This window comes from Sminthopsis crassicaudata, chromosome 3 (genome assembly GCF_048593235.1).
Source record: "Sminthopsis crassicaudata isolate SCR6 chromosome 3, ASM4859323v1, whole genome shotgun sequence".
NCBI lineage: Eukaryota > Metazoa > Chordata > Mammalia > Dasyuromorphia > Dasyuridae > Sminthopsis > Sminthopsis crassicaudata.
In genome coordinates this window covers 171,758,421-171,778,864 of record NC_133619.1, presented here as the reverse complement: position 1 = coordinate 171,778,864, position 20,444 = coordinate 171,758,421, and the positions used below count along the sequence as shown (strand labels likewise).

The following is a 20,444-nucleotide window of genomic DNA, read 5'->3' as shown; positions in this document are numbered from 1 at the left end:
AAGTGCTACAGAAATGCCAATTATTAGTCACATAAAGATAGTAGTAATGAAATAGTTTTTATTCTTACCAATTCTGTTGGCATTTGAAAAGAGAACACATAGAAAGCAGCAATTAAATTCTCATAAATTAAATTAAATTCTAATTAATTTAATCTATTAAATTCTAATTAATTTGAGTTCTGATTAATTAAGTTCTAATTAAAGTGCACTTTCAGGTACTATAGCACCTAGCTCAGGGAAATACTTTGGAGGCCCACAAACTTAACTAACAATCTTCAGATCTTATAATATAGATGACTCTTCCTGCCTGGGAAGGTCACCCTTACAAATGTGCAGGGTAGAAAAAAAAAATTCTATCACATTTCCAGAAGTGTTCAGAAATGGGTTTTCTCCAGCAGAGGGGGAAAATAAGGCAAATATCTGGGAAAGAGGAGAAAGTTCTATACTAGTTAGTGGCTGCTGGTGATCAGCAATTTGTTCACACTCTTTATCCTTTCCCTCTTCCTTTCTTTGGCAAAATGTCTCCTCCTCCACTATTTACTATATTTCTTCTCTAGAACTATTTAGCTTGGGTTGTTCTTTTGGCTCTTATTGTTCTCACTGTCTTCTTTTGCTACTTTTACTAAAAGATTTATGTCTGAAAGGACCTCATAGGCTATCTAATTTAACTCCCCTACCTCCCATTTTACAGAAAAATAAATTGAAGACTCAGAAATGGGAAATGTCTTGCCCAGAAACACATAGGTAGAAATGCGAACTAGGATTTGAACCCAGACCCTTTGATTTGAATCTTATTTTTTTCCCTACCAATTTCCCACACATGACCATATCTCAGAGGACATCAGTTGGACCCAATCTGAACTGACTTTTAAGAAGAGATATGATCTTAATGATGAGCTAGTTGAAAACTGGAGGTGCTCAGAATGAAAATCATTGAAGAAAGCTTTTTGCACTGGGAATAAGAGTTAATATAGTTATATACTTCTCTAGCCATGATATTTGGGATACTGAATGTGACCTGTTCAAAACTGAGTGCTAAAAGCTATCTCACCTTGGCCGGCTCTTCATACATAGTGAAGCAAATATATACAGTAATAAAACTAAGGCAAACAGTAAGCCTGTCACTGTCAGGCAGGTTATAACGATGTTTTTTAGGACTGTTAGCAGAGAAGCCGATGTTGGCATATTCCGATGAAAATCTAAAAGAGAAGATAAGAGAGTGTAAAGTAAAAGCAAAGGCACAATGGCAAGTGATTCCTGATTTGTTTCTTCCCTACAAAAATGTCTCAGAAAATGCTGTCATTTCTGGAGTGTCCTTATTATCTTACATACACAATAAATATAAATAAAGGTGGGGGAAAAATCCCAAACAACTGAAATGACAAAAGAAATGCCTGATGGCAGATTGAAATATACCCCCCCCCCATCTTCTGTATTATTTTTCCCCCACTGGAATGAAAGCTCCTTGAAGGGAGATATTCTTGTATCATTGGGTGCTTAGCACAATTGCCTGACGCATAGTAAATACTAAAATGATTGAGAAGATTTAGATTAGGGGCAGGTAGGTGGTGCAATGGGTACAACACTGGCCCTAGAGTCAGAAAGACCTGAATTCAAATTCAGTCTCAGGTATTTACTAATTGTGTGACCCTGGGCAAGTCACTTAACTCTGACTACCTCCATATAAACTAAAATTTTAAATCCTCAAAGCTTGAAACATCACCAGTCTTATGCATTCCCTCTGATTAACAGTAAGAATACATACCATAATTCACTAAGGTTGATTCCTCTACCTGTGCCCTCTATCCCATTTTCTGTCCAGGTTCTTTTTTCAGTAGTCATCTCCTCTCCTCCCTCACAATCTTTATTCTCTTCCTCTCTACTGGCTTCTTTCCATCTACCTGCAAAGGTGCTCAGATCTCTCAATCTTAAAAAATACCTAATTCACATGACCTCTCTTAACTTCTTTGACTCTCAATTTCTTTCCCTTTTGTTCCATAGAATCATTCACTTTCCCTTTCCTTGCACAAGAATTTAATTCTTGAAAAAGTTGTCAGTGTTGCATGTTTCTTCTACTTCCTCATTATCTAAGGCATGTTCTCACCCCTTCTACTGCAATTACTCTTAAAGATCAATAACCTTCTGTTTGCCAAATTCAATCATCCTTGACTTTTTCTGAGGTTTTTGATGCAGTTTTTTTTATTTCATACTGGATATTTTCTTTCCCCTTGTCTTCAGAGACCCCATACTCTTAGTTTTCCTTTCATCTTTCTAGTGGGGCATCCTCCATTTCTGTCATTTGTTGTTCTTCTTCTTTTCCATTTATTTATTTATTCATTCAATAACCTATTTATTTGCTCATTCATTCATTTGTTTATTTTGCTGAGGCAAGTGGGGTTAAGTGACTTGCCCAGGGACACACAGCTAGGAAGCGTTAAGTGTCTGAGGCCACATTTGAACTTAGGTCCTCTTGAGTTCAGGACCAGTGCTCTAAATACTACATTTTCTATCTGCTCCCTCATTTTATTTCTAACTTATTGATATTAGTGCCTCTCAAAGGTCTGTCCTTGGCCTTCTTTCTTTCTGTATTTATATCCTCTCCTCTGGCAACCTCTTTTTACTCCCACGACTACCATCTTTATGTAGGTGACTCCAAAAATCTATGTCTCCTCCCTTGATCTCTTTTGGATTTGCAGATATATTTGCAATATCCCCTTCTTAATTTTGTGTGTTCTTAGCATCTAATATTATGCTCTGTATACAGTAGTTATTTATTATAAGTCCTCATTAAATTAGTGGATAAATTTGATTTACTCTAAAAGAAGAGAGGGAAGACTTTAAAAAGGGAAGCTTTATGAAGGCTAGGACATTGGTCTTAGATGTAAATGCATTCTCTGTTTGTTTTGTCAATTTTCTGTCATATCTTCCAGGGTTTCCAAATATCTCGGTACTAACAATCATTTCCTAGTCCTCACCTCTTTCCTATTCCATCCTGCAATATGATTCAGCAATACTACAGCTGAATACTATTTTCCCCAAGCAAATTATGCTTAGTTATTTCAGGAAAGGCTTCTTTATCAAGGACTAAGCAGCCATGAACAGTATCTTCCACACCTTTCTTTCCCTATATACTCACACATTCCCTTTGCTTGAGCCTAGGGCTTTGAGCTGAATAGTAATTTAAAAATTATTTTCTTCGCCAATTCTGAAACCTAAATGATGGAGCTAGGTTACTAAATGAACATCAGTAAATAAATAAACCATTTGTCATTATTATTGTCTTTAGTTCTTATTGCTTATGTCTCACTTCATTAGAGCTTTTTATTGTAATCTTCAGAGTTCAATGAGGACAACAAAATCTGCCCTGTTAATTTTGTAATTGAGATCTAGGCAAACAAATTGCTGGAGTCATAGAAAAATATTTCCTCTCTTTCAGCTGAATACACACAATACATCTTAGCTGAATAAGACCCATCTGAAAGGCATAAATCAAGGATTTAAAAATAGGGTGTGCATTGCAATATCTCACTAAGTCAGTATGCTAGTCAAGTACTACAGGACAGCAAGAAAGCCATGGAGTCTGTTTCCTGGGGCCACAGGTAAAACCAGACTAGCCACCCCAATGTTCTGCTGCATTTCTTACCTCTCTTCATGCTATGATGCTGCCATGATTGCTTTTTACTTTGGGCAAGAGGAGTTGAGGGCAGGATGCAGGGTATGAGGAGATCAGTAATAATAGTGAGGAACTACTAATAACAATAATGACCGACAGCTATATATTTTAAAGTTTAAGTATTGCTGACCTTGACCAATACCTCTGTGAGTTTCTCTAGGTATTATTGTTCCCATTTTGCAGATGAGGAATTGAGGCTGAGATAGGTTAAGCAAAATTAGTTAAGTTCCAGAGGCAAGAATCAAATTATTGTTTCTCCTGATTCTATGCTCTGTGGAAAGCACAAAGAAGTAATACCGTGTTTCCCCGATAATAAGACCTATCCCGAAAATAAGCCCTCCCCTTACTGTGTAAGATTCCTCTAAAATAAGCCCTCCCCCGAAAATAAGCCCTATTGAGATTGCTACTGTAGTGAAGGTGATCCCCTGCGCTACACACTACATTATGGTACCCTCTGTATGCACCGTCGTCCCCGTTCCTCCCCCCCCTCCACATGAAGCACATGCCGCGCTCTGAGCTGCATCCAATCAGAGCTGCAGCAGTGATATTGCTGGACATGACAGATTGGGTCCACTTCTTCTGAAGGAAATGGAGGCGCAAGACATCCAGGACTGAATTCAGGGTACGGACACTTATGATGATGTTGTTGAAGAAGATGATACGATCATTATTGAATAAAGGTACATTTTTTTATTCACATTTACCTGTTTATTAAAATTGCTGTCAATGTTCATTAAAATAAGCCCTCCCCTGAAAATAAGCCCTCTGGTGTTTTTCTGTCCAAAAAAAAAATAAGACAGTGTCTTATTATCGGGGAAACACGGTAGCTCTAGTCCCTGTTCAGGTATAGAAATCCCAGAATCTCTGAAATTTCATAAATTCCTCTAGACCTCTACATAGTTGCACAGGAACCTCTTTTTGAAGGAAGAGGTTTTCCTTTTGAAAGGAAGAGCTTCTCCTTTCTGCTTTCTTTTCATACTATAACCCTTAATTTACCAAATGAGAAAATCATGTGCTTCTGATGTCATATTTTTGCTCATACTATGTCCCACTCCCGACATATTTGTTACCTTCTGCCTACAGATTGCACTGCATTCCAACCTGCCTTGAAGTTGTCAGAGAAAGATCTGGTGGAGCCAAGTTGTGGAGTAATGGGGAAAGGTAACAGTGAGTTTCACTCTAAAAACTCCTACAAAAAGAGCTAGAAAATACACCAATCTCAATTCTGACTAAGAAATCCAAGGGAAAAAAAATCACATTGTGTATTTTTAGCTCAATTTTTCAAAGAGAAGCAGATAGATCTATCTATAGACACTGAAAATGGGGGTCTGGCCTGAGGTATAATAGTGGAATTTTTCATTGCAGGGAAAAGCTGTGCATCAGGATAAGATGAGGTTCTAGATTCAGCATAGAGCCCCAAAATGTGTGCAGGGTATAGAAAAATGTGCTACCAAAACCATTTGGTATTGGCTAAGAAATAGACTAGTTGATCAGTGGCATAGGTTAGGTTCACAGGACAAGATAGTGAATAAAAATAGCAATCTAATCTTTGACAAACCCAAAGATCCCAAATTTTGGGATAAGAATTCATTATTTGACAAAAACTGCTGGGAAAACTGGAAATTAGTATGGCAGAAACTAGGCATGGACCCACATTTAACACCACATACTAAGATTAGATCAAAATGGGTCCAAGATTTAGGCATAAAGAACGAAATCATAAATAAATTAGAGGAACATAGGATAGTTTACCTCTCAAACTTGTGGAGGAGGAAGGAATTTGTGTCCAAAGGAGAACTAGAGATCATTATTGATCACAAAATAGAAAATTTTGATTACATCAAATTAAAAAGCTTTTGCACAAACAAAACTAATGCAAACAAGATTAGAAGGGAAGTAATAAATTGGGAAAACATTTTTTACAGTTAAAGGGTCTGATCAAGGCCTCATCTCCAAAATATACAGAGAATTGACTCTAATTTATAAGAAATCAAACCATTCTCCAATTGATAAATCGTCAAAGGATATGAACAGACAATTTTCAGATGATGAAATTGAAACTATTTCCACTCATATGAAAGAGTGTTCCAAATGACTATTGATCAGAGAAATGCAAATTAAGACAACTCTGAGATATCATTACACACCTGTCAGAGTGGTTAAGATGACAGGAACAAATAATGATGAATGTTGGAGGGGATGTGGGAAAACTGGGACACTGATGCATTGTTGGTGGAACTGTGAAAGAATCCAACCATTCTGGAGAGCAATCTGGAATTATGTCCAAAAAGTTATCAAAATGTGCATACCCTTTGACCCAGCAGTGCTACTACTGGGCTTATATTCCAAAGAGATTTTAAAGAAGGGAAAGGGACCTGTATGTGCCAAAATGTTTGTGGCAGCCCTTTTTGTAGTGGCCAGAAACTGGAAAATGTACAGATGCCCATCAATTGGAGTATGGCTGAATAAATTATGGTATATGAATGTTATGGAATATTATTGTTCTGTAAGAAATGATCAGCAGGATGATTTCAGAAAAGCCTGGAGAGACTTAGATGAACTGACGCTAAGTGAAACGAGCAGAACTAGGAGATCACTATACACTTCAACAACAATACTGTATGAGGATGTATTCTGATGGAAGTGGATATCTTCAACATAGAGAGGAGCTAATCCAATTCCAATTGATCAATGATGGACAGAATCAGCTACCCCCAGAGAAGGAACACTGGGAAAATGAGTGAGCATTTTTTTGTTTGTTTGTTTTTCTTCCCAGATTATTTTTACCTTCCGAATACAATTCTTCCTTTGCAACAACAACAACAACAAAATTTGGTTCTGCACATATGTATTGTCCCAGCATATACTATAAGATATTTAATATGTATGGGAATACCTGCCATCTAGGGGAGGGGGTAGAGGGAAGGAGGGGAAAAATTCGGAACAGAAGGGAGTACAAGGGATAATGCTGTAAAAAAAAAAAAAATTACCTATGCATATGTACTGTCAAAAAATGTTATAATTATAAAATTAATATAAAAAAACCACCAAAAAAAAAAAGTGCTAACTAGCAGATCTCTCATTTAGTAGTCCCAGGTTGTAAATCCACAGTGGACCAAGATGTAAACTTATACCTAGGAATAGCATTCCAGGGTGAGAAATGGTTACAGGCCCTAGGCTATATACTGATCAGAAAATAAATTCAGAAGCAAGCATGCATTGTGTGTCTTGAGCCTCAAGAGGGGAAAGAGATATTAGTTTTAGACTCCAGACCAAGCTGAAGTCTGCAGAGAATAAGCAAGTCTGGAATCCCAGACCAAAGAGAGAGTCTGTAGTTTTGTCACATGACCAGCAGAATTTTCCAGTTGACTAATAGTAGGTGAGTCCAGCAGTCATCTATTGAAATTCCAAATCAATTGTTCAGGCTAGAAACCAAGTCAAAAACGTGTAGAACTCAGATCAATAAGGCAATTGATCGGGCTTTGTCCTGATTCAGACCATTTTGAGAGAACTACAAGCTTAAAGTTTTCCTGACTGAACTATTTCTGAGATTCTGAAATAATACAGTACTTAATTTAATATTCCCTCTCTCCTCTTCCAAAGATACAGCAGGCCCAGCCCAGACATTCCCTCTAGAAGTATACAGATCCTGACCTTAAAATAAAGTCTAAAGTTAGGATGTAGTCAGGAAGAGTGAGGAAACATACACACACACACACACACACACACACACACACACACACACACACACACACACTATAAATGAATACTACTATGGTAATGGGGACCCTTGAGGCATAAGTCCAGAAGAAAATAATGACTCCCAAAATATCTAAGAGTAAAGTTTCAAAAGAAAACAGAAATTGGTTATAAATTGAACTGGAATTTATGGAAAAGGTAAGGTTAAGAGTAAAAAATATAATTTTTTAAATAAATGAAATGAAGGCATTATAGGAAAAAAATAGAAAAGAAATAAGAACTATGGGGAAAAAATTGGAAAGAGAATTAACAGCTTGACCCAAGAGATATAAAACCTTGCTCAAGCAACAAACTCCATAAAAATTAGAATGGACCAAATAAAAGCCAATGATTTTTAACTAGATAAAAATAAATACCAAATCAAAAAAACTGGAAAAAAAAGAAGAAAATGTAAGACATTTCATAGTTTAACTAACTGACCTGGAAAACAGATCAAGGAAAAAGAATATAAAAACCATTGGACTGTCTGAAAGTAATGACCAAAAAAGAACCTAGGCATCATATTTCAAGAAATCTTAAAAGGAAATTGTCCAGATCTCTTTGAATCAGGAGCAAATTTAAAAAAAAATTCACTCGGCACCATCTGAAAGAAAGCCTCCTCTAAAGAAAACTTTCAGGAACATTATATCCAGAATCCAGAAGTTCTTGGTCAAAGAAAAAAATTACTGCAAGTAACCCAGAAAAAAAAAATTCAAGCACTGATGAGTCACAGTCAGGATTGTACATGATTTAGCAATCAAAACTAGAAAGAAATGAAGAGCTTGGAATACAGTATTCCAGAAGGCAAAAAATTAAATCCAATAATAACTTACTCATCAAAACTCAGTATAATCATACTGGGGGAAATGGATTTTTAATGAGGACGACTTACAAAAATCCCTGGAGTTTTTAATTCTTGAAAAGACCATAATAGCTTCACATAGGAGTTAAAAAAGAAATATAATAAAGTAAACATGTGAGAACAACCATACTGGTCCTCCCCAAAAATACAAAAATATGGGGAGATGACACTTTATCAACATCAGGGGTCTTAAAAGGAGACTATTTAAACAGAACGTCTAGAAGGATATTAAAATGAAGGATGAAAAGAGAGGGGAGAAAAATACATTAAAGGAGGAAGGAAAGATTAAGATTATCTATCACATCCAACTCACTTCCAGTTGATCAATGATGGACAGAAATAACTACACCCAGAGAAAGAACACTGGGAAGTGAATGTAAATTGTTAGCACTACTGTCTATCTACACAGGTTACATGTACCTTCGGAATCTAATACTTAATGTGCAACAAGAAAATGGTATTTACACACATATATTGTATCTAGGTTATATTGTAACACATGTAAAATGTATGGGATTACCTGCCATCGGGGGGAGGGAGTGGAGGGAGGGAGGGGATAATTTGTAAAAATGAATGCAAGGGATAATATTGTAAAAAAAAAAATTACTCATGCATATATACTGTGGGAAAAAAATTCTAAATAAAAAAGTAAAATATAAAAAAATTATCTATCACATATAATTGCTCGCAATTAGAAGTCTATACAAATAAGGAAAGAATAGGAGAAATGGCTAACTCTTGAACTTTACATTTGAACTGGTCAAAAAACACACATACATAGAGTTGGATGCAGAAGTACATTTCTTTCAATAAGAAAACAGGAATGAAAGGAAGAAAGAAGATGATGGGAATCAGAAGGAGGGTAATTAAGAAAGGGAATAGCCCTAAGGAAAACAAACTTTAAAGATATATGAAAAATATTTACAGCTCTTATTATAATGTCAAAGAGTTGGAAACAGAAGGAATACTCATCAGTTGGGGAATGGCTGAACTATGTAGCGTATATAAATATCATAGAATTCTATTGAATTGTAACAAATAATGACAGGGATAGTTTTAGAGAAACCTGAGAAGATACATATGATTTGATGTAAAGAGAATAGATCTAGGAAAACAACCTATACAATAGCAACAGTATTGCAAAACTAATTGACTTTGAAAGAATTAAAAACTCCAGTCAGAATTATGACCAATCATGATTGATTCCAGAAGACAATGATGAAACATGGTATTCATCTCATAAAAGAAGTGAAAGACTTAAGACTGCAAAATGAGATAATTTGTTTTTAATATAGCAAATGCAGAAATTTATTTTGCTTGACTATACTTTTGTAACAGCATTTTATTTTTCTTTCTCATTTGTAGAGGGGAGGGAAAAAAAAAGAGAAGATGGATTTCTGCTCATTGAAAAAGGATGAATTAAAAATGGTATTTTATTACTTTAAATTTCCATGGAAATTCCAAAGTCCACCCTTCAGTGGCTTCAGCCCAATATGCAGTTTCAGTAGGCCTGGGCAGCTAGCTCTTGGCCCACTTTTCTTCTCCCTGTACTTCTGTAATATTATAATGACAGATTGCTGTAGATTATACTTTTATCAGTCTTGTTCTTCTATTAGATTTTAAGCTTTTTGAGAGAAGAGAGATTCTTGCCCTTCCTTAATATTGACCCCAGGGTACTTACTCGCCATGCACCCTGTGGGTGCTCAATAAATATTTGAGTGAATGGATTCACTGATGAATGCAAGCAGGCTTTTTGGGAAAAGCTTCATTGAGGTGAGGTTGGAGTCATTCTGATTTGCTAATCCTTGGTCTGATTTCCAGGAAGGCCCTGGCTCTGTGGGTATGCACTAATTTGCATGGCTAGATTATAGGAGCAAAATTAAGCTGGCCTAGAATCATAGTTCTGAGCATCGGGGCTCTCCTAAACCCTTGGCACAGCTGACATAGTAATTAACTTTCCTGGAGTTCTAATACTATCTGCTTAGTGCCTTGGTTTCTTAAAGGGTTGTCAGAATTGCTTTTTATAAAGTCCTATTATCAGTGATTTAGAATTGAACTGTGAAAGTGCACTCTGGTTTGAAATACATCATGTAGGATCTTAGCCTGGGAACACATTTTTTTTCCACAAATATTTTTAAGCCTATTTGACCATTTTAAAAGTCATGTCTTTTTAAAAAAATGTTTTGGGGGGCTGTCACTTTTTTTGCCTTCTCATAAACTCAAAATCAATTTTTCTCTTTTAAATAAAATGATGCAGCCATTTATTCTGTCATGTGGAACAAACCTTCTTTGGGGCTTACAGAAAATATTAAGGATAGAGGAGTTAATGTTTGAAAATTGGCCACTGTGCACGCACAGAAACTGTTTTTCTAACCTTTTTAATGCCTACATTAGTGTTAGAATAGAGGCTGATTTTGTTCAATCCTTTTCAAAAGAGAGGTATCTCAAAGCACAGAACAATGTGCTTGAATGCAGCTTGTACACTGACTGCAGAGGCAAATGGGGGAACCATTATGGCTGAAGTACAGCTCACATAGGCAGACCAGCCTAGCACATTATAGCCAAGCCATGGCCATTGATCCCCCTGGTCCTAGCTGGTTCATCTGAAGAAGCTAATGGCCATGTTTGATCAATAGCCCATTAGTGAGTCCCCAGCTCCAAGACTCATGTAGCAATATCGGGAGCTTTAAGGTGGAATTTTTAGACAAGTACTCTTCAGATATCAGCAATATAATAGGAAGAGCAATGGGTCTAAAATCAGAAGACCTAGTTCAAATTTTTTTTCTCCTGTTTATTAGTCATATGCTTTTGGATGATTTTTCCTTTAGGTCTCTAAATTTCCTCATTTATTAAATAAATGGTTGGATTAGAACTTTAAAATCTTTTCTAGATTTAAAAGACTATAATTTCAAGACCCTATGACTTCATGAACAATGTTAAGAATCATCGGCTTAGAATCCCATGTTTGCATTCTTTCCTTCTGAAAGCTGCCGAATTGAACTAAATGGATGGTGCTCAGGGTGACATTTTCTTATATTATATAATCATGAAGTTGTTACACAAAACAATAGAGAAGTTTCTATTGTTACTTTTCTCAAGGAAAACAATGACCAAATCTTTCCCAAAGAATCAGGAAGACTTATGTTTAACTTCAACCTCACATACTTACTAGGCTTCTTATGTAAAATGAAGAGAATACTATCTGCAGCCCTTATCTCATTGTGGTTGCAGTAAGGATATAAAATGACATAATATATGGCAAGTGCCAATTTGCATTTATTAAGCACCTATCATGTTCCAAATGCTGCACTAAGTACTGAGGATATAAAGAAAAAAGGAGAAAAACAAACAAACCTAGTCCCACTCTCAAAATAGCTCACAATTGAAGGGTGTGTGTGTACGTATACATATATATGTATAAATATACATATATATATTATATACCTGACAGCATGCAAACAACAATGTGTGTGTGTGTATATGTGTGTGTGTGTGTGTGTGTGCGCCACATAAATTGGGAATAGTCTCAGAGGGAAGTAAGGAGGAATGAGAAAGGTTTATTGTAGAAGGTGGACTTTTTTTGAGACTTAAAGGAATCCAGAGAAGTTAGAGGGCAGAGATGAGAAGGAAAAGACAGAGAAAATGCTTGGAGTCAGGAGATGGGAGTGTCATGTGAACAGCAAAAAAAAGTCTGATGTAAGAAAGCTGGAAAGGTAGGAAGGGGTCACTTTATAAGGATTTTAAAATGCTTGATAGAGGATTTTATGTTTGATCTTAAAAATAAAAGAGAACCACTGGAATTTATCAACAAGGGAACAAGATTGTCAATGTCGAGCTCTAGGACAATAAACTTGGCAGCTGAGGGGAAGATGAATTGCAATGATGAGAAATGAGGCAGGTGAGAAACTAAGGAGCAGACTATTCAGAAGTCCAACATGAGGTGATGAGAGTCTGTACCACTGTAGTTGTGGTTTGTAGCATCAGAAGTTAGAGGAAATCATATGCTTCAGATTTTTCAAAGATAGATGTGAGAGTTCTTTGCAAACCTATAAAGTACTTTAGAAATGCAAAATGTTATAACAATATATAATAATAATAATGTTATTATTTTTTTTTAGCAGTTATAATGGTATAGGGAGCTGGCCTTGGTACCATGAAGATCAAGTATAAATCTTAATCATGTTGTCTCTGTGATCCTAAATAAGTCTTTTAACATCTTGTTGCTATAGTGTAGGAAACTCTCAATTTATAAATTGCAGAAAATGGACTACCCAGCAACGGTAGAGGGAGTTTTTTCATCCATGGAGTTAACTAAATCAATAAAACCACAGATCTAGTCTAAATGCCCTGTTATTATTAGTAGTATCAATAATTATAACAGTATTCTTATTATCAAGGATAATAATAAAAAGAATAAATACCTGGAATAGCAACTGAGTTTTTTAAAAAAGTTTTAATATTTTATTTCCTTAATTACATTGAAAACAATTTTAAACTTTGCTTATTATTTTTTTTTTGATGAGGCAATTGGAGTTAAGTAATTTGCCCAGGGTCACACAGCTAGGAAGTGTTAAGTGTCTGAGACCAGATTTGAACTCAGGTCCTCCTGACTTCAGGGCTGGTTGGTGCTCTATCCACTGGGCCACCTAGCTGCCCCTAAACTTTGCTTTTTTAAAAATATTTTTGAGTTCCAAAATTCTTTCCTATTTTTCCTCATCACCTCATCGAGAAGATAAGTAATTTGACAAATACTATATTGCATTATATTATTATAATACAAAACATATTTCAATATTAGTCACATAATGAAAGAAAACAGACGAAAAAAATAAAGTTTAAAGTTTTTAAAATCCTAGTATACTTTGATTTGCATTCAGATCCTATCAGTTCTTTCTTTGGAGGCAGATAGCATTTTTCATCTGAGGTCCTTCAGAGATATAATGGATCTTTGTATTGCTAAGAATAATTAGGTTATTCACAGTAGATCATTGTACAACATTGCTGTTACTGTGTATAATGTTTTCTTGGTTGTGCTCACTTTACTCTGCAATAGTAAGTCTTCCTAGGTTTTTCTGAAATCATCCTGCTCATCATTTTTATAGCACAACAGTATCCCATTGTGATCATATACCCCACAACTTGTTCACCCATTGCTCAATTGATAAATATCCCTTAAGTTTCTACTTCCTTGACATCAAAAAAAGAGCTGCTATAAATACTTGTGTACATATATGTCCTTTTTCTTTTAAAAATATCTCTTTGGAATACAAACCTAGTAATGAAATTTCTGGGTCAAAGGGTATGCACAGTTTTATAGTTTTCCAGAATGGTTGGATCAATAATTCCACCGACAGTGTATTAGTGTCTCAATTTTCCCACACCCCCTCCAACATTTGTCATTTCCTTTTCTGTCATATTAATTAATCTGTTATGTATAAGATGGTACTAACAATTCTCTTATGGGAAAAGAAGAATCCAAAATTATCTTGCATCTTCTAGATACATTTATATCTCCATAGGTTTCTTCTGGAAATATAGATAGTTTGCTGGAATTATAATAACTACAATAACAAAGAAAACATTTAGGAAGGAGAGAATACTTCTTCGTAGATGTGATATAACTGGTGAATGATTAAGTATACACAGTGTGATAGAAAATATCTGCCTCAATCAGATTTTCTTATACATGTGCATGAGCCACCCTGATTCCTAGAGTTTAACTCTAGAAGCTCCTTTCTGCTTTGTGTGTGGTTAGCTGCCCTAGGCTTCCACCTGAAGCTGGAAGACAAGAAGAAAGTGTAGTTAAAGTAAAATATAGAAATATAGAATAAATATAGTTTGGAAGGCTCCTCAGTGAGGATCATGGTTCATTCTTGGTTACAAAGACCTCCACAAGCTCACAAGCAGCTATGTTCAAGGGGGAAATTTCTAGCAATGGTTTAAGGTCAAATGCTTGAGTTCACATAGTCCAGAGTGCACTCAGTTATTTTGCTAAAAATTCCATGAAAGAAACCTAAAGTACTGATTTCCTTAGTTATCTCTGATTGATATGACCTACTCTTCAACCCTCAAGAAAACATTCAAGTCCAGATTATCGGAGGCCCAAATCACTACAGAAAGTCCATTTCCTGATTCATTTGAATCCTAAAATCTACCACTCAGGTAATATGTATATCATTGTCACTCTCTTCCTCATTTAACTCTTTTATTCCCTCTATGAAGAAAGAACGCATGAAAAATTATCATTCTCTGATTTCCTAATTCATTTCCCTAGTGGGAATAGCTTCCTCTAGATTACAAATGACAAGTCATCCAGATTTCTTTAAAAATTTTGAAGAAAAAGTTCATATGCATTGTCATAATTGGTCCTCCCTCCCACTCCCCACTCCCACCTCTTATTCAATTCAACATTAATTAAGTAGCACTGGGGATACAAAGACAAAAATGAACACACTAATAAAAGGACTTTCTGGAGTAAAACATTTCTTACCTGTCTATCTATGAACTCCATGTATCATATTCAGTAGAAATTTAATTAACAAAAATATTTCTGCTTCTCAATGAGTTAGAAGTCAGCTTTGTGCCTCCTTTATTTTTTCTTTACCCCTTTTCTCTCTTCCTCAGCTTCTGGAGCCCTGCCCAAGAAGGCAAAAGGCATCATGTACCAGAAAGCTTGAAATAGGGAAACAAGACACAAAGACACACATTCTTTTCCATCCCCTTCTTTGGGCAATGTAATGCAGTTTTGTAATTCAATTAATTCACAAAGTTGATCTGATAGCACTGATTTTATCAGTGTAAAGACTTGCTGAAAAGTGAGCATCAGTTTCCAAGAGAATTTGTAGAATAAACTAATATCTATGCTCAATCAAATGACTATGGATGACTCTGTGAATAAGGCTGGCCATCTCATTCTCACTACTAAAATTCAACAAAAGTTCCCACAATAGTGAAACTATACTATTATATTTGTTGTTGTTGTTCATCCTTCCTTCGAAGAGAGGTGCAATGACATCATGAGGGTGATGTCTTGACTTGAAATGAATTGGATTTAAGTGAATCAAAGCTGTGCAGAGTAATTATTCTCATTGTCCCTTCCAGAGTTTCTTACAGAGCTGTACTGACAAGACAAAAGTTAAGATGACTGACAATGGCTCCCAACATTATACATATTTACATACATATATATGTACATATACATAAAATGTATGAATAATATATATATTTTATATCTAATGTATAAACATATATCTCAATATAGATATCTGAGTAAAAGCGTGTGCTAGTCATTTAAATTATTCAGCATTCTAGGCATATAAGTTAATCAATAGTGTCTTCTAAAATGTGAAACTTTTGTGGTAGGTGACATGTAGTTTCTTTTCTTCAAACTTTTACTATATTCTCAATAGCTGTGCTTCTTTTTCTCAAACACTCAACTGGGATCTCATTGATTTAAGAGGTCCCTACATTGAGAAAGATTACAACCCACCCATGGCTGCTTATTCTGTAAAACCCACAAAATAAACAAATGCATATCCTCATGAGAGATAAAAATGACTGTAGATATTCAGCATTGAATTTCAAGATTACGGAATACTTTTGAGGGGTTGTTCAATCCCTTCTTCTGTCTTCTGACAGGGTCACTCTTGAATCAGCCCTGGCAAATGAGAACTTATTATGCATCAGAGTACATTCAGGGAAGGAATCCATTGTCCCCCCCCCCCTTAGAAATTTATTCCAGGATCTAACAATTCTCGCTAGGAGGAAGTTCAGCTCAGTTCAGTTCAACAACCAAGTCTTTATTAAATTCCTATTAAATGCAGAGTTCTGTGCCAGGTTAAGTGCTGAGAGACATAAAATGAAAAATAACATGGTCCTTACATGAATAATTTGAATAGTTCCCCTTGATATAAGAGGCAGAGGTGTTGTGTGTAGAAAGCTGACCTTGAATTCAGGAATATTTTGGTTCAAGTCTCACCTCTGACAGTATGTGTTAGATTACTCTGGGAAAATCTCTTAAACTCTCAGTGCCCTGGGCAAATCTCTAATTCAATAAATTACAGAGCAGTTGCAGCTTTATGTTGGTAAAAAAGGACTTTCTTCACTCAGAGAGCTTTATACCAAAAATCACATGTCTAGTTCTTTCTCTTTCCTTTATTCAAAGACAAAGAGACATGGGCAAAGATACATGTGCACATATACAAATGTGTATTTATTGCACATTCATGTATGCATGTACATTGTGTGTATATATCATTTATGTATAATGCTTCTTCTCAGCTCAATCCTTCAACTTTCACTGGTCCTGACAAGTTGGGTCTGTAGAGGAGCCATTTCTACTTGATGTTACCTTGTGGGTAATTGATTTACCCCACCCTGGTGCTTCTATTAACAATAGTTAGCATATTCAATCCCCTCCTAGATCCCACCCTTGCAGAGAAGAATGGCTTGTATAGTTCAATGAATTATAAGCTATACCACGTATAGTTATTACTCCAGATATATAGGTCATGGTAGAGATTTTTAACAAAAGAGCATCCTCTGGAAGAGAAAATGACATCGCTCCAGTATTTTTGCCAAGAAAACCTCATGAACAGTATTAAAATGATAAAAAATATGACACTGGAAGAGGAACCCCTCAGGTTAGAAAACATCCAACACTACAAGGGAAGAGCCCAGGATAGTCCTAGATAGGATAGAGGATAGTTCTGGAAAGAAGTGTCTGGGCTAAAACTGAAGGGAAGCTCATCTGTGGATTTTTCTGGTAATGAAAGGAAAGTCCAATGCTATAAAGATCAATTTTGCATAGGAAGTAGAATGCAAGATCTATAAACCAAGATAAGATAGATGTGATCAAAGTGGAGATAGAAAGATTAAACATGTCTTGTGAGTCAGTGAATTTAAATGGATGGAAACAGGTGAATTTAATTCAGTGATCATCACATGTACTATTGTGAGCAAGAATTTCTTAAAAATTGAGTAGCCCTCCTAGTCCATAAAAGAGGGATAAAAGCAGGGTTGGGATGCAATCTCAAAAATGATTTGTTTGAATCCAAGGCAAACCTTTCAACATCAACAACATATCTATCACTGATGCAAAAGAGGTTCATGTTGATCAGTCCAATGAAGATCTACAATTTTTAGAAATAAAGTCCTCCCCAAAAGATGTCATAGTCGTCATAAGGAATTGGAATCCTCAAGTAAGAAATCAAGATAACTGAAATAACAGGCAAGTTTGGCCCTGGAAGCAAGGCAGAGATCAATAGAGTTTTGTGAAGATAACTTGCTGATTATAGCAAACACTTTTTTTTTTTTTTTAACACTTCCTCTACCCCAGATAATTCTAAATATGAACATCAACCAGATGGTCAATATCAAAATCAGATTGATTATATATTTTGTAACCAAACAAGATCTTGAGCTGACCAGCTCAGATCATGCACTAGTTACTGTAAGTTTTAGACTTAACTTGAAGTAGGGAAAATCATCAGAACATGTACATATCACTTAAATAACATCTCTTATGAATCTGAAGTGGAGGTAATAAATAGATAGAAGAGATTAAATCAAGTACAGAGAATGCCTGAAGAACTATAGAAAGAGGTTCAGAATTTTGTATAGAAGGAAGCAGCAAAGAATCTCTTAAAGAAAAAGAAGAGGGACAGTTAGGTGGTGCAGTGGATGGAGCACCAGCCATGAATTCAGGAGGACCTGAGTTCAAATCTCAGACACTTAACACCTCCTAGCTGTGTGACCCTGGACAAGTCACTTAATCCCAGCCTCAGGAAAAAAGAAAAGAAAAAAAGAAGAGTGAGAAAGCAAAATGATTATCTGATAAAGATTTACATTCAAGAAGAAAATGAAAGGTAAAGGAGAGAGGGAAAGACATATCCAATTGAATGCAGAGTTCCAGAGAGTAGTAAGGAAAGACAAGAAAGCTTTTTTCTAAAGCAATGCAAAGAAATAGAAGAAAACAACAAAAGGGGAAAGGCAAGGGATGTCTTCAAGAAAATTAGAAATATCAAGGGAACCTTTCATGCAAAAATGGACATGATAAAAGACAAAAATAATAGTGGCTTAACAGAAGCAAAAGACCTTAAGAAAAGATGGCAAGAATATATAGAAACTATATAAGAAAGATTTTAATGTTCCTGATAACCATGATGGTATAGTTACTGATCTACATTCTGGATAATGAAGTCAAGTGAAGCTAGTGGAGCTAATGCAATTCTAGTTGAATTATTTAAAATCCTAAAAGATGTTAAAGTGTTGCACACAATACATTAAGAAATTTGGAAAACTCTCCAATAGCCACTGGATTGGAAAAGATCAGTTTACATCCCAATCCTAAAAAAACATTCAAATTACCAAACAATTGTATTCACCTTACACAATTCTGCAAGCTAAGCTTCTGAGAATTACCAGAAGAGCAGGCTTATTTTTGAAGACTCAGAGGAAGTAGAAACTAGATTGTCAATATTTGTTGGATTATGGATCAAACAGTTCCCAGAGAAACATCTACTTCTGCTTTGTTGGCAACATCAAAGCCTTTGACTATGCTGATAAAAAAAAAAATGTGGCAAGTCCTCAGAGAGATGGCCATCATCTTATGTTTCTCCTGAGGAGCCTGTATGTGGGTCAAAAAAGCAACAATTAGAGCCTAAGATGGAACAATCAGTTGGCTTAAGATTGGAAAAGGAATATGACAAACCTGCATATTAATAACCTTATTTAACTCTTTTGCAGGATACATTATACAAAATGTCAGGCTGGATGAATCAAAAGGCAGAATTAAAGTTGTCTGGAGAAATGTTAACAATCTCAGACTTGTGGATAATACCACTCTGATGGCAGAAAGGGAAAAAGAATTAAGAAACTTCTTGGGGAGGGTGAACAGAGGAGAGTGTGAAAGTTGGCTTGAAGCTTAACATCAATAAAACAAAACATAACAGACCTAAGATCATGGCAACTGGTCTCATCATTTCCTGACAAATAGAGAAGAAATGGAAGCAAGTCAGATTTTATATTCTTGGACTTAAAGATCATTGTAGATGGTAATGATAACCGTGAAATTAAGACACTTGCTCCTTGGAAGGAAAACTATGCCGAATCTGGATAGTATCCTAAAAAGTAGAGACATCACCTTGCTAACAAAGGACTGTATAATAATTAAATCTAGATGTTTTGCTTTGTTTTATTTTTGCAATAGTGATATATGGCTGGGAGAGGTGAATTATAAAAAGCTGAACTCAATAGAATTAATGCTTCTGAATTGTGGTGCTATTAAAAAAAAAAAAAAAAAAAAACTTTTGAGAATGCCCTGGATAATAAGAAGATCAAATCAGTTAATACTTAAGGAAATTAATTCAGACTATTCATTGGAAGATCAAGTACTGAAGTTGAAGCCATATAATAAGAAGACAGGACTCATTAGAAAAGAGTCTGATGTTGAGAAAGATTGAAGACAAAAGGAGAAAGAAGAGGATAAAATGGATAGATAATATCATGGAAGCAATGGACAGGCTTTAGGAGATAATGGAAGATAGAAGAGCCTGGAGGGCTACAGTTTACGGGGTCACAAAGAGACATGAAAGAATAATTGAAAAAAAAACCAAACAGATTCAATTAACTCCTTAAAAAGAGATGCTTATGGGATAATAACAGGAATCTCCTCAAAACATTGTCACCTCAAAGCTGGGAGGTCACTGCCAAACCTGGGGCACGTTCTCCACAAATACATTTAGTTCCATGGACATAGGGTAGAGTGAACACATATATAAAATAAAATTGTAATGAGGCTTATGTGTGGGGAACCATGTGGCCAAGGCAACTCATGACTCTAGAGCCACAGGGCCTTGTTCTTTCTTTCTCTGCAGAGTATTCCCATAATTCATTTCAGGTAAGGGGCACTGGATTCAGTGGTAGATGAGATGCCCTACTGCTCAGCTGGGCTTGCTCTGCTTGGCCGCTGGACTTGTTTGTACAGGTGTGGCATCCAAGCCTTACAAATTAATCCAATGATCTTCAAGGGGCAGCTGCAATCTCCACCTCTTCCATTCCACCCCCAGTGGGTGTGACTGGGCTCTTCCAGGTGAAATGTTGCAATGTTCTTTTCACCTGGAGTGCTACTGTGCTTGTCTCAAAAAAGAGCACCTTAGCCCACACTGGAAG

The 20,444-nt window shown here is 35.9% G+C and overlaps 1 protein-coding gene across 2 annotated transcripts in view; it reads right to left on the bottom strand.

The window, feature by feature from the left end:
• Positions 1-20,444, bottom strand: part of LOC141560811 (uncharacterized) — an 82,634-nt gene that overhangs the window by 1,979 nt on the left and 60,211 nt on the right. For both annotated transcript variants that reach the window (XM_074299556.1, XM_074299557.1), the window contains exon 7: positions 1,052-1,199. In XM_074299556.1, coding sequence (XP_074155657.1) covers positions 1,052-1,199 — 148 coding nt within the window. The remainder of the gene's footprint in view (positions 1-1,051; positions 1,200-20,444) is intronic.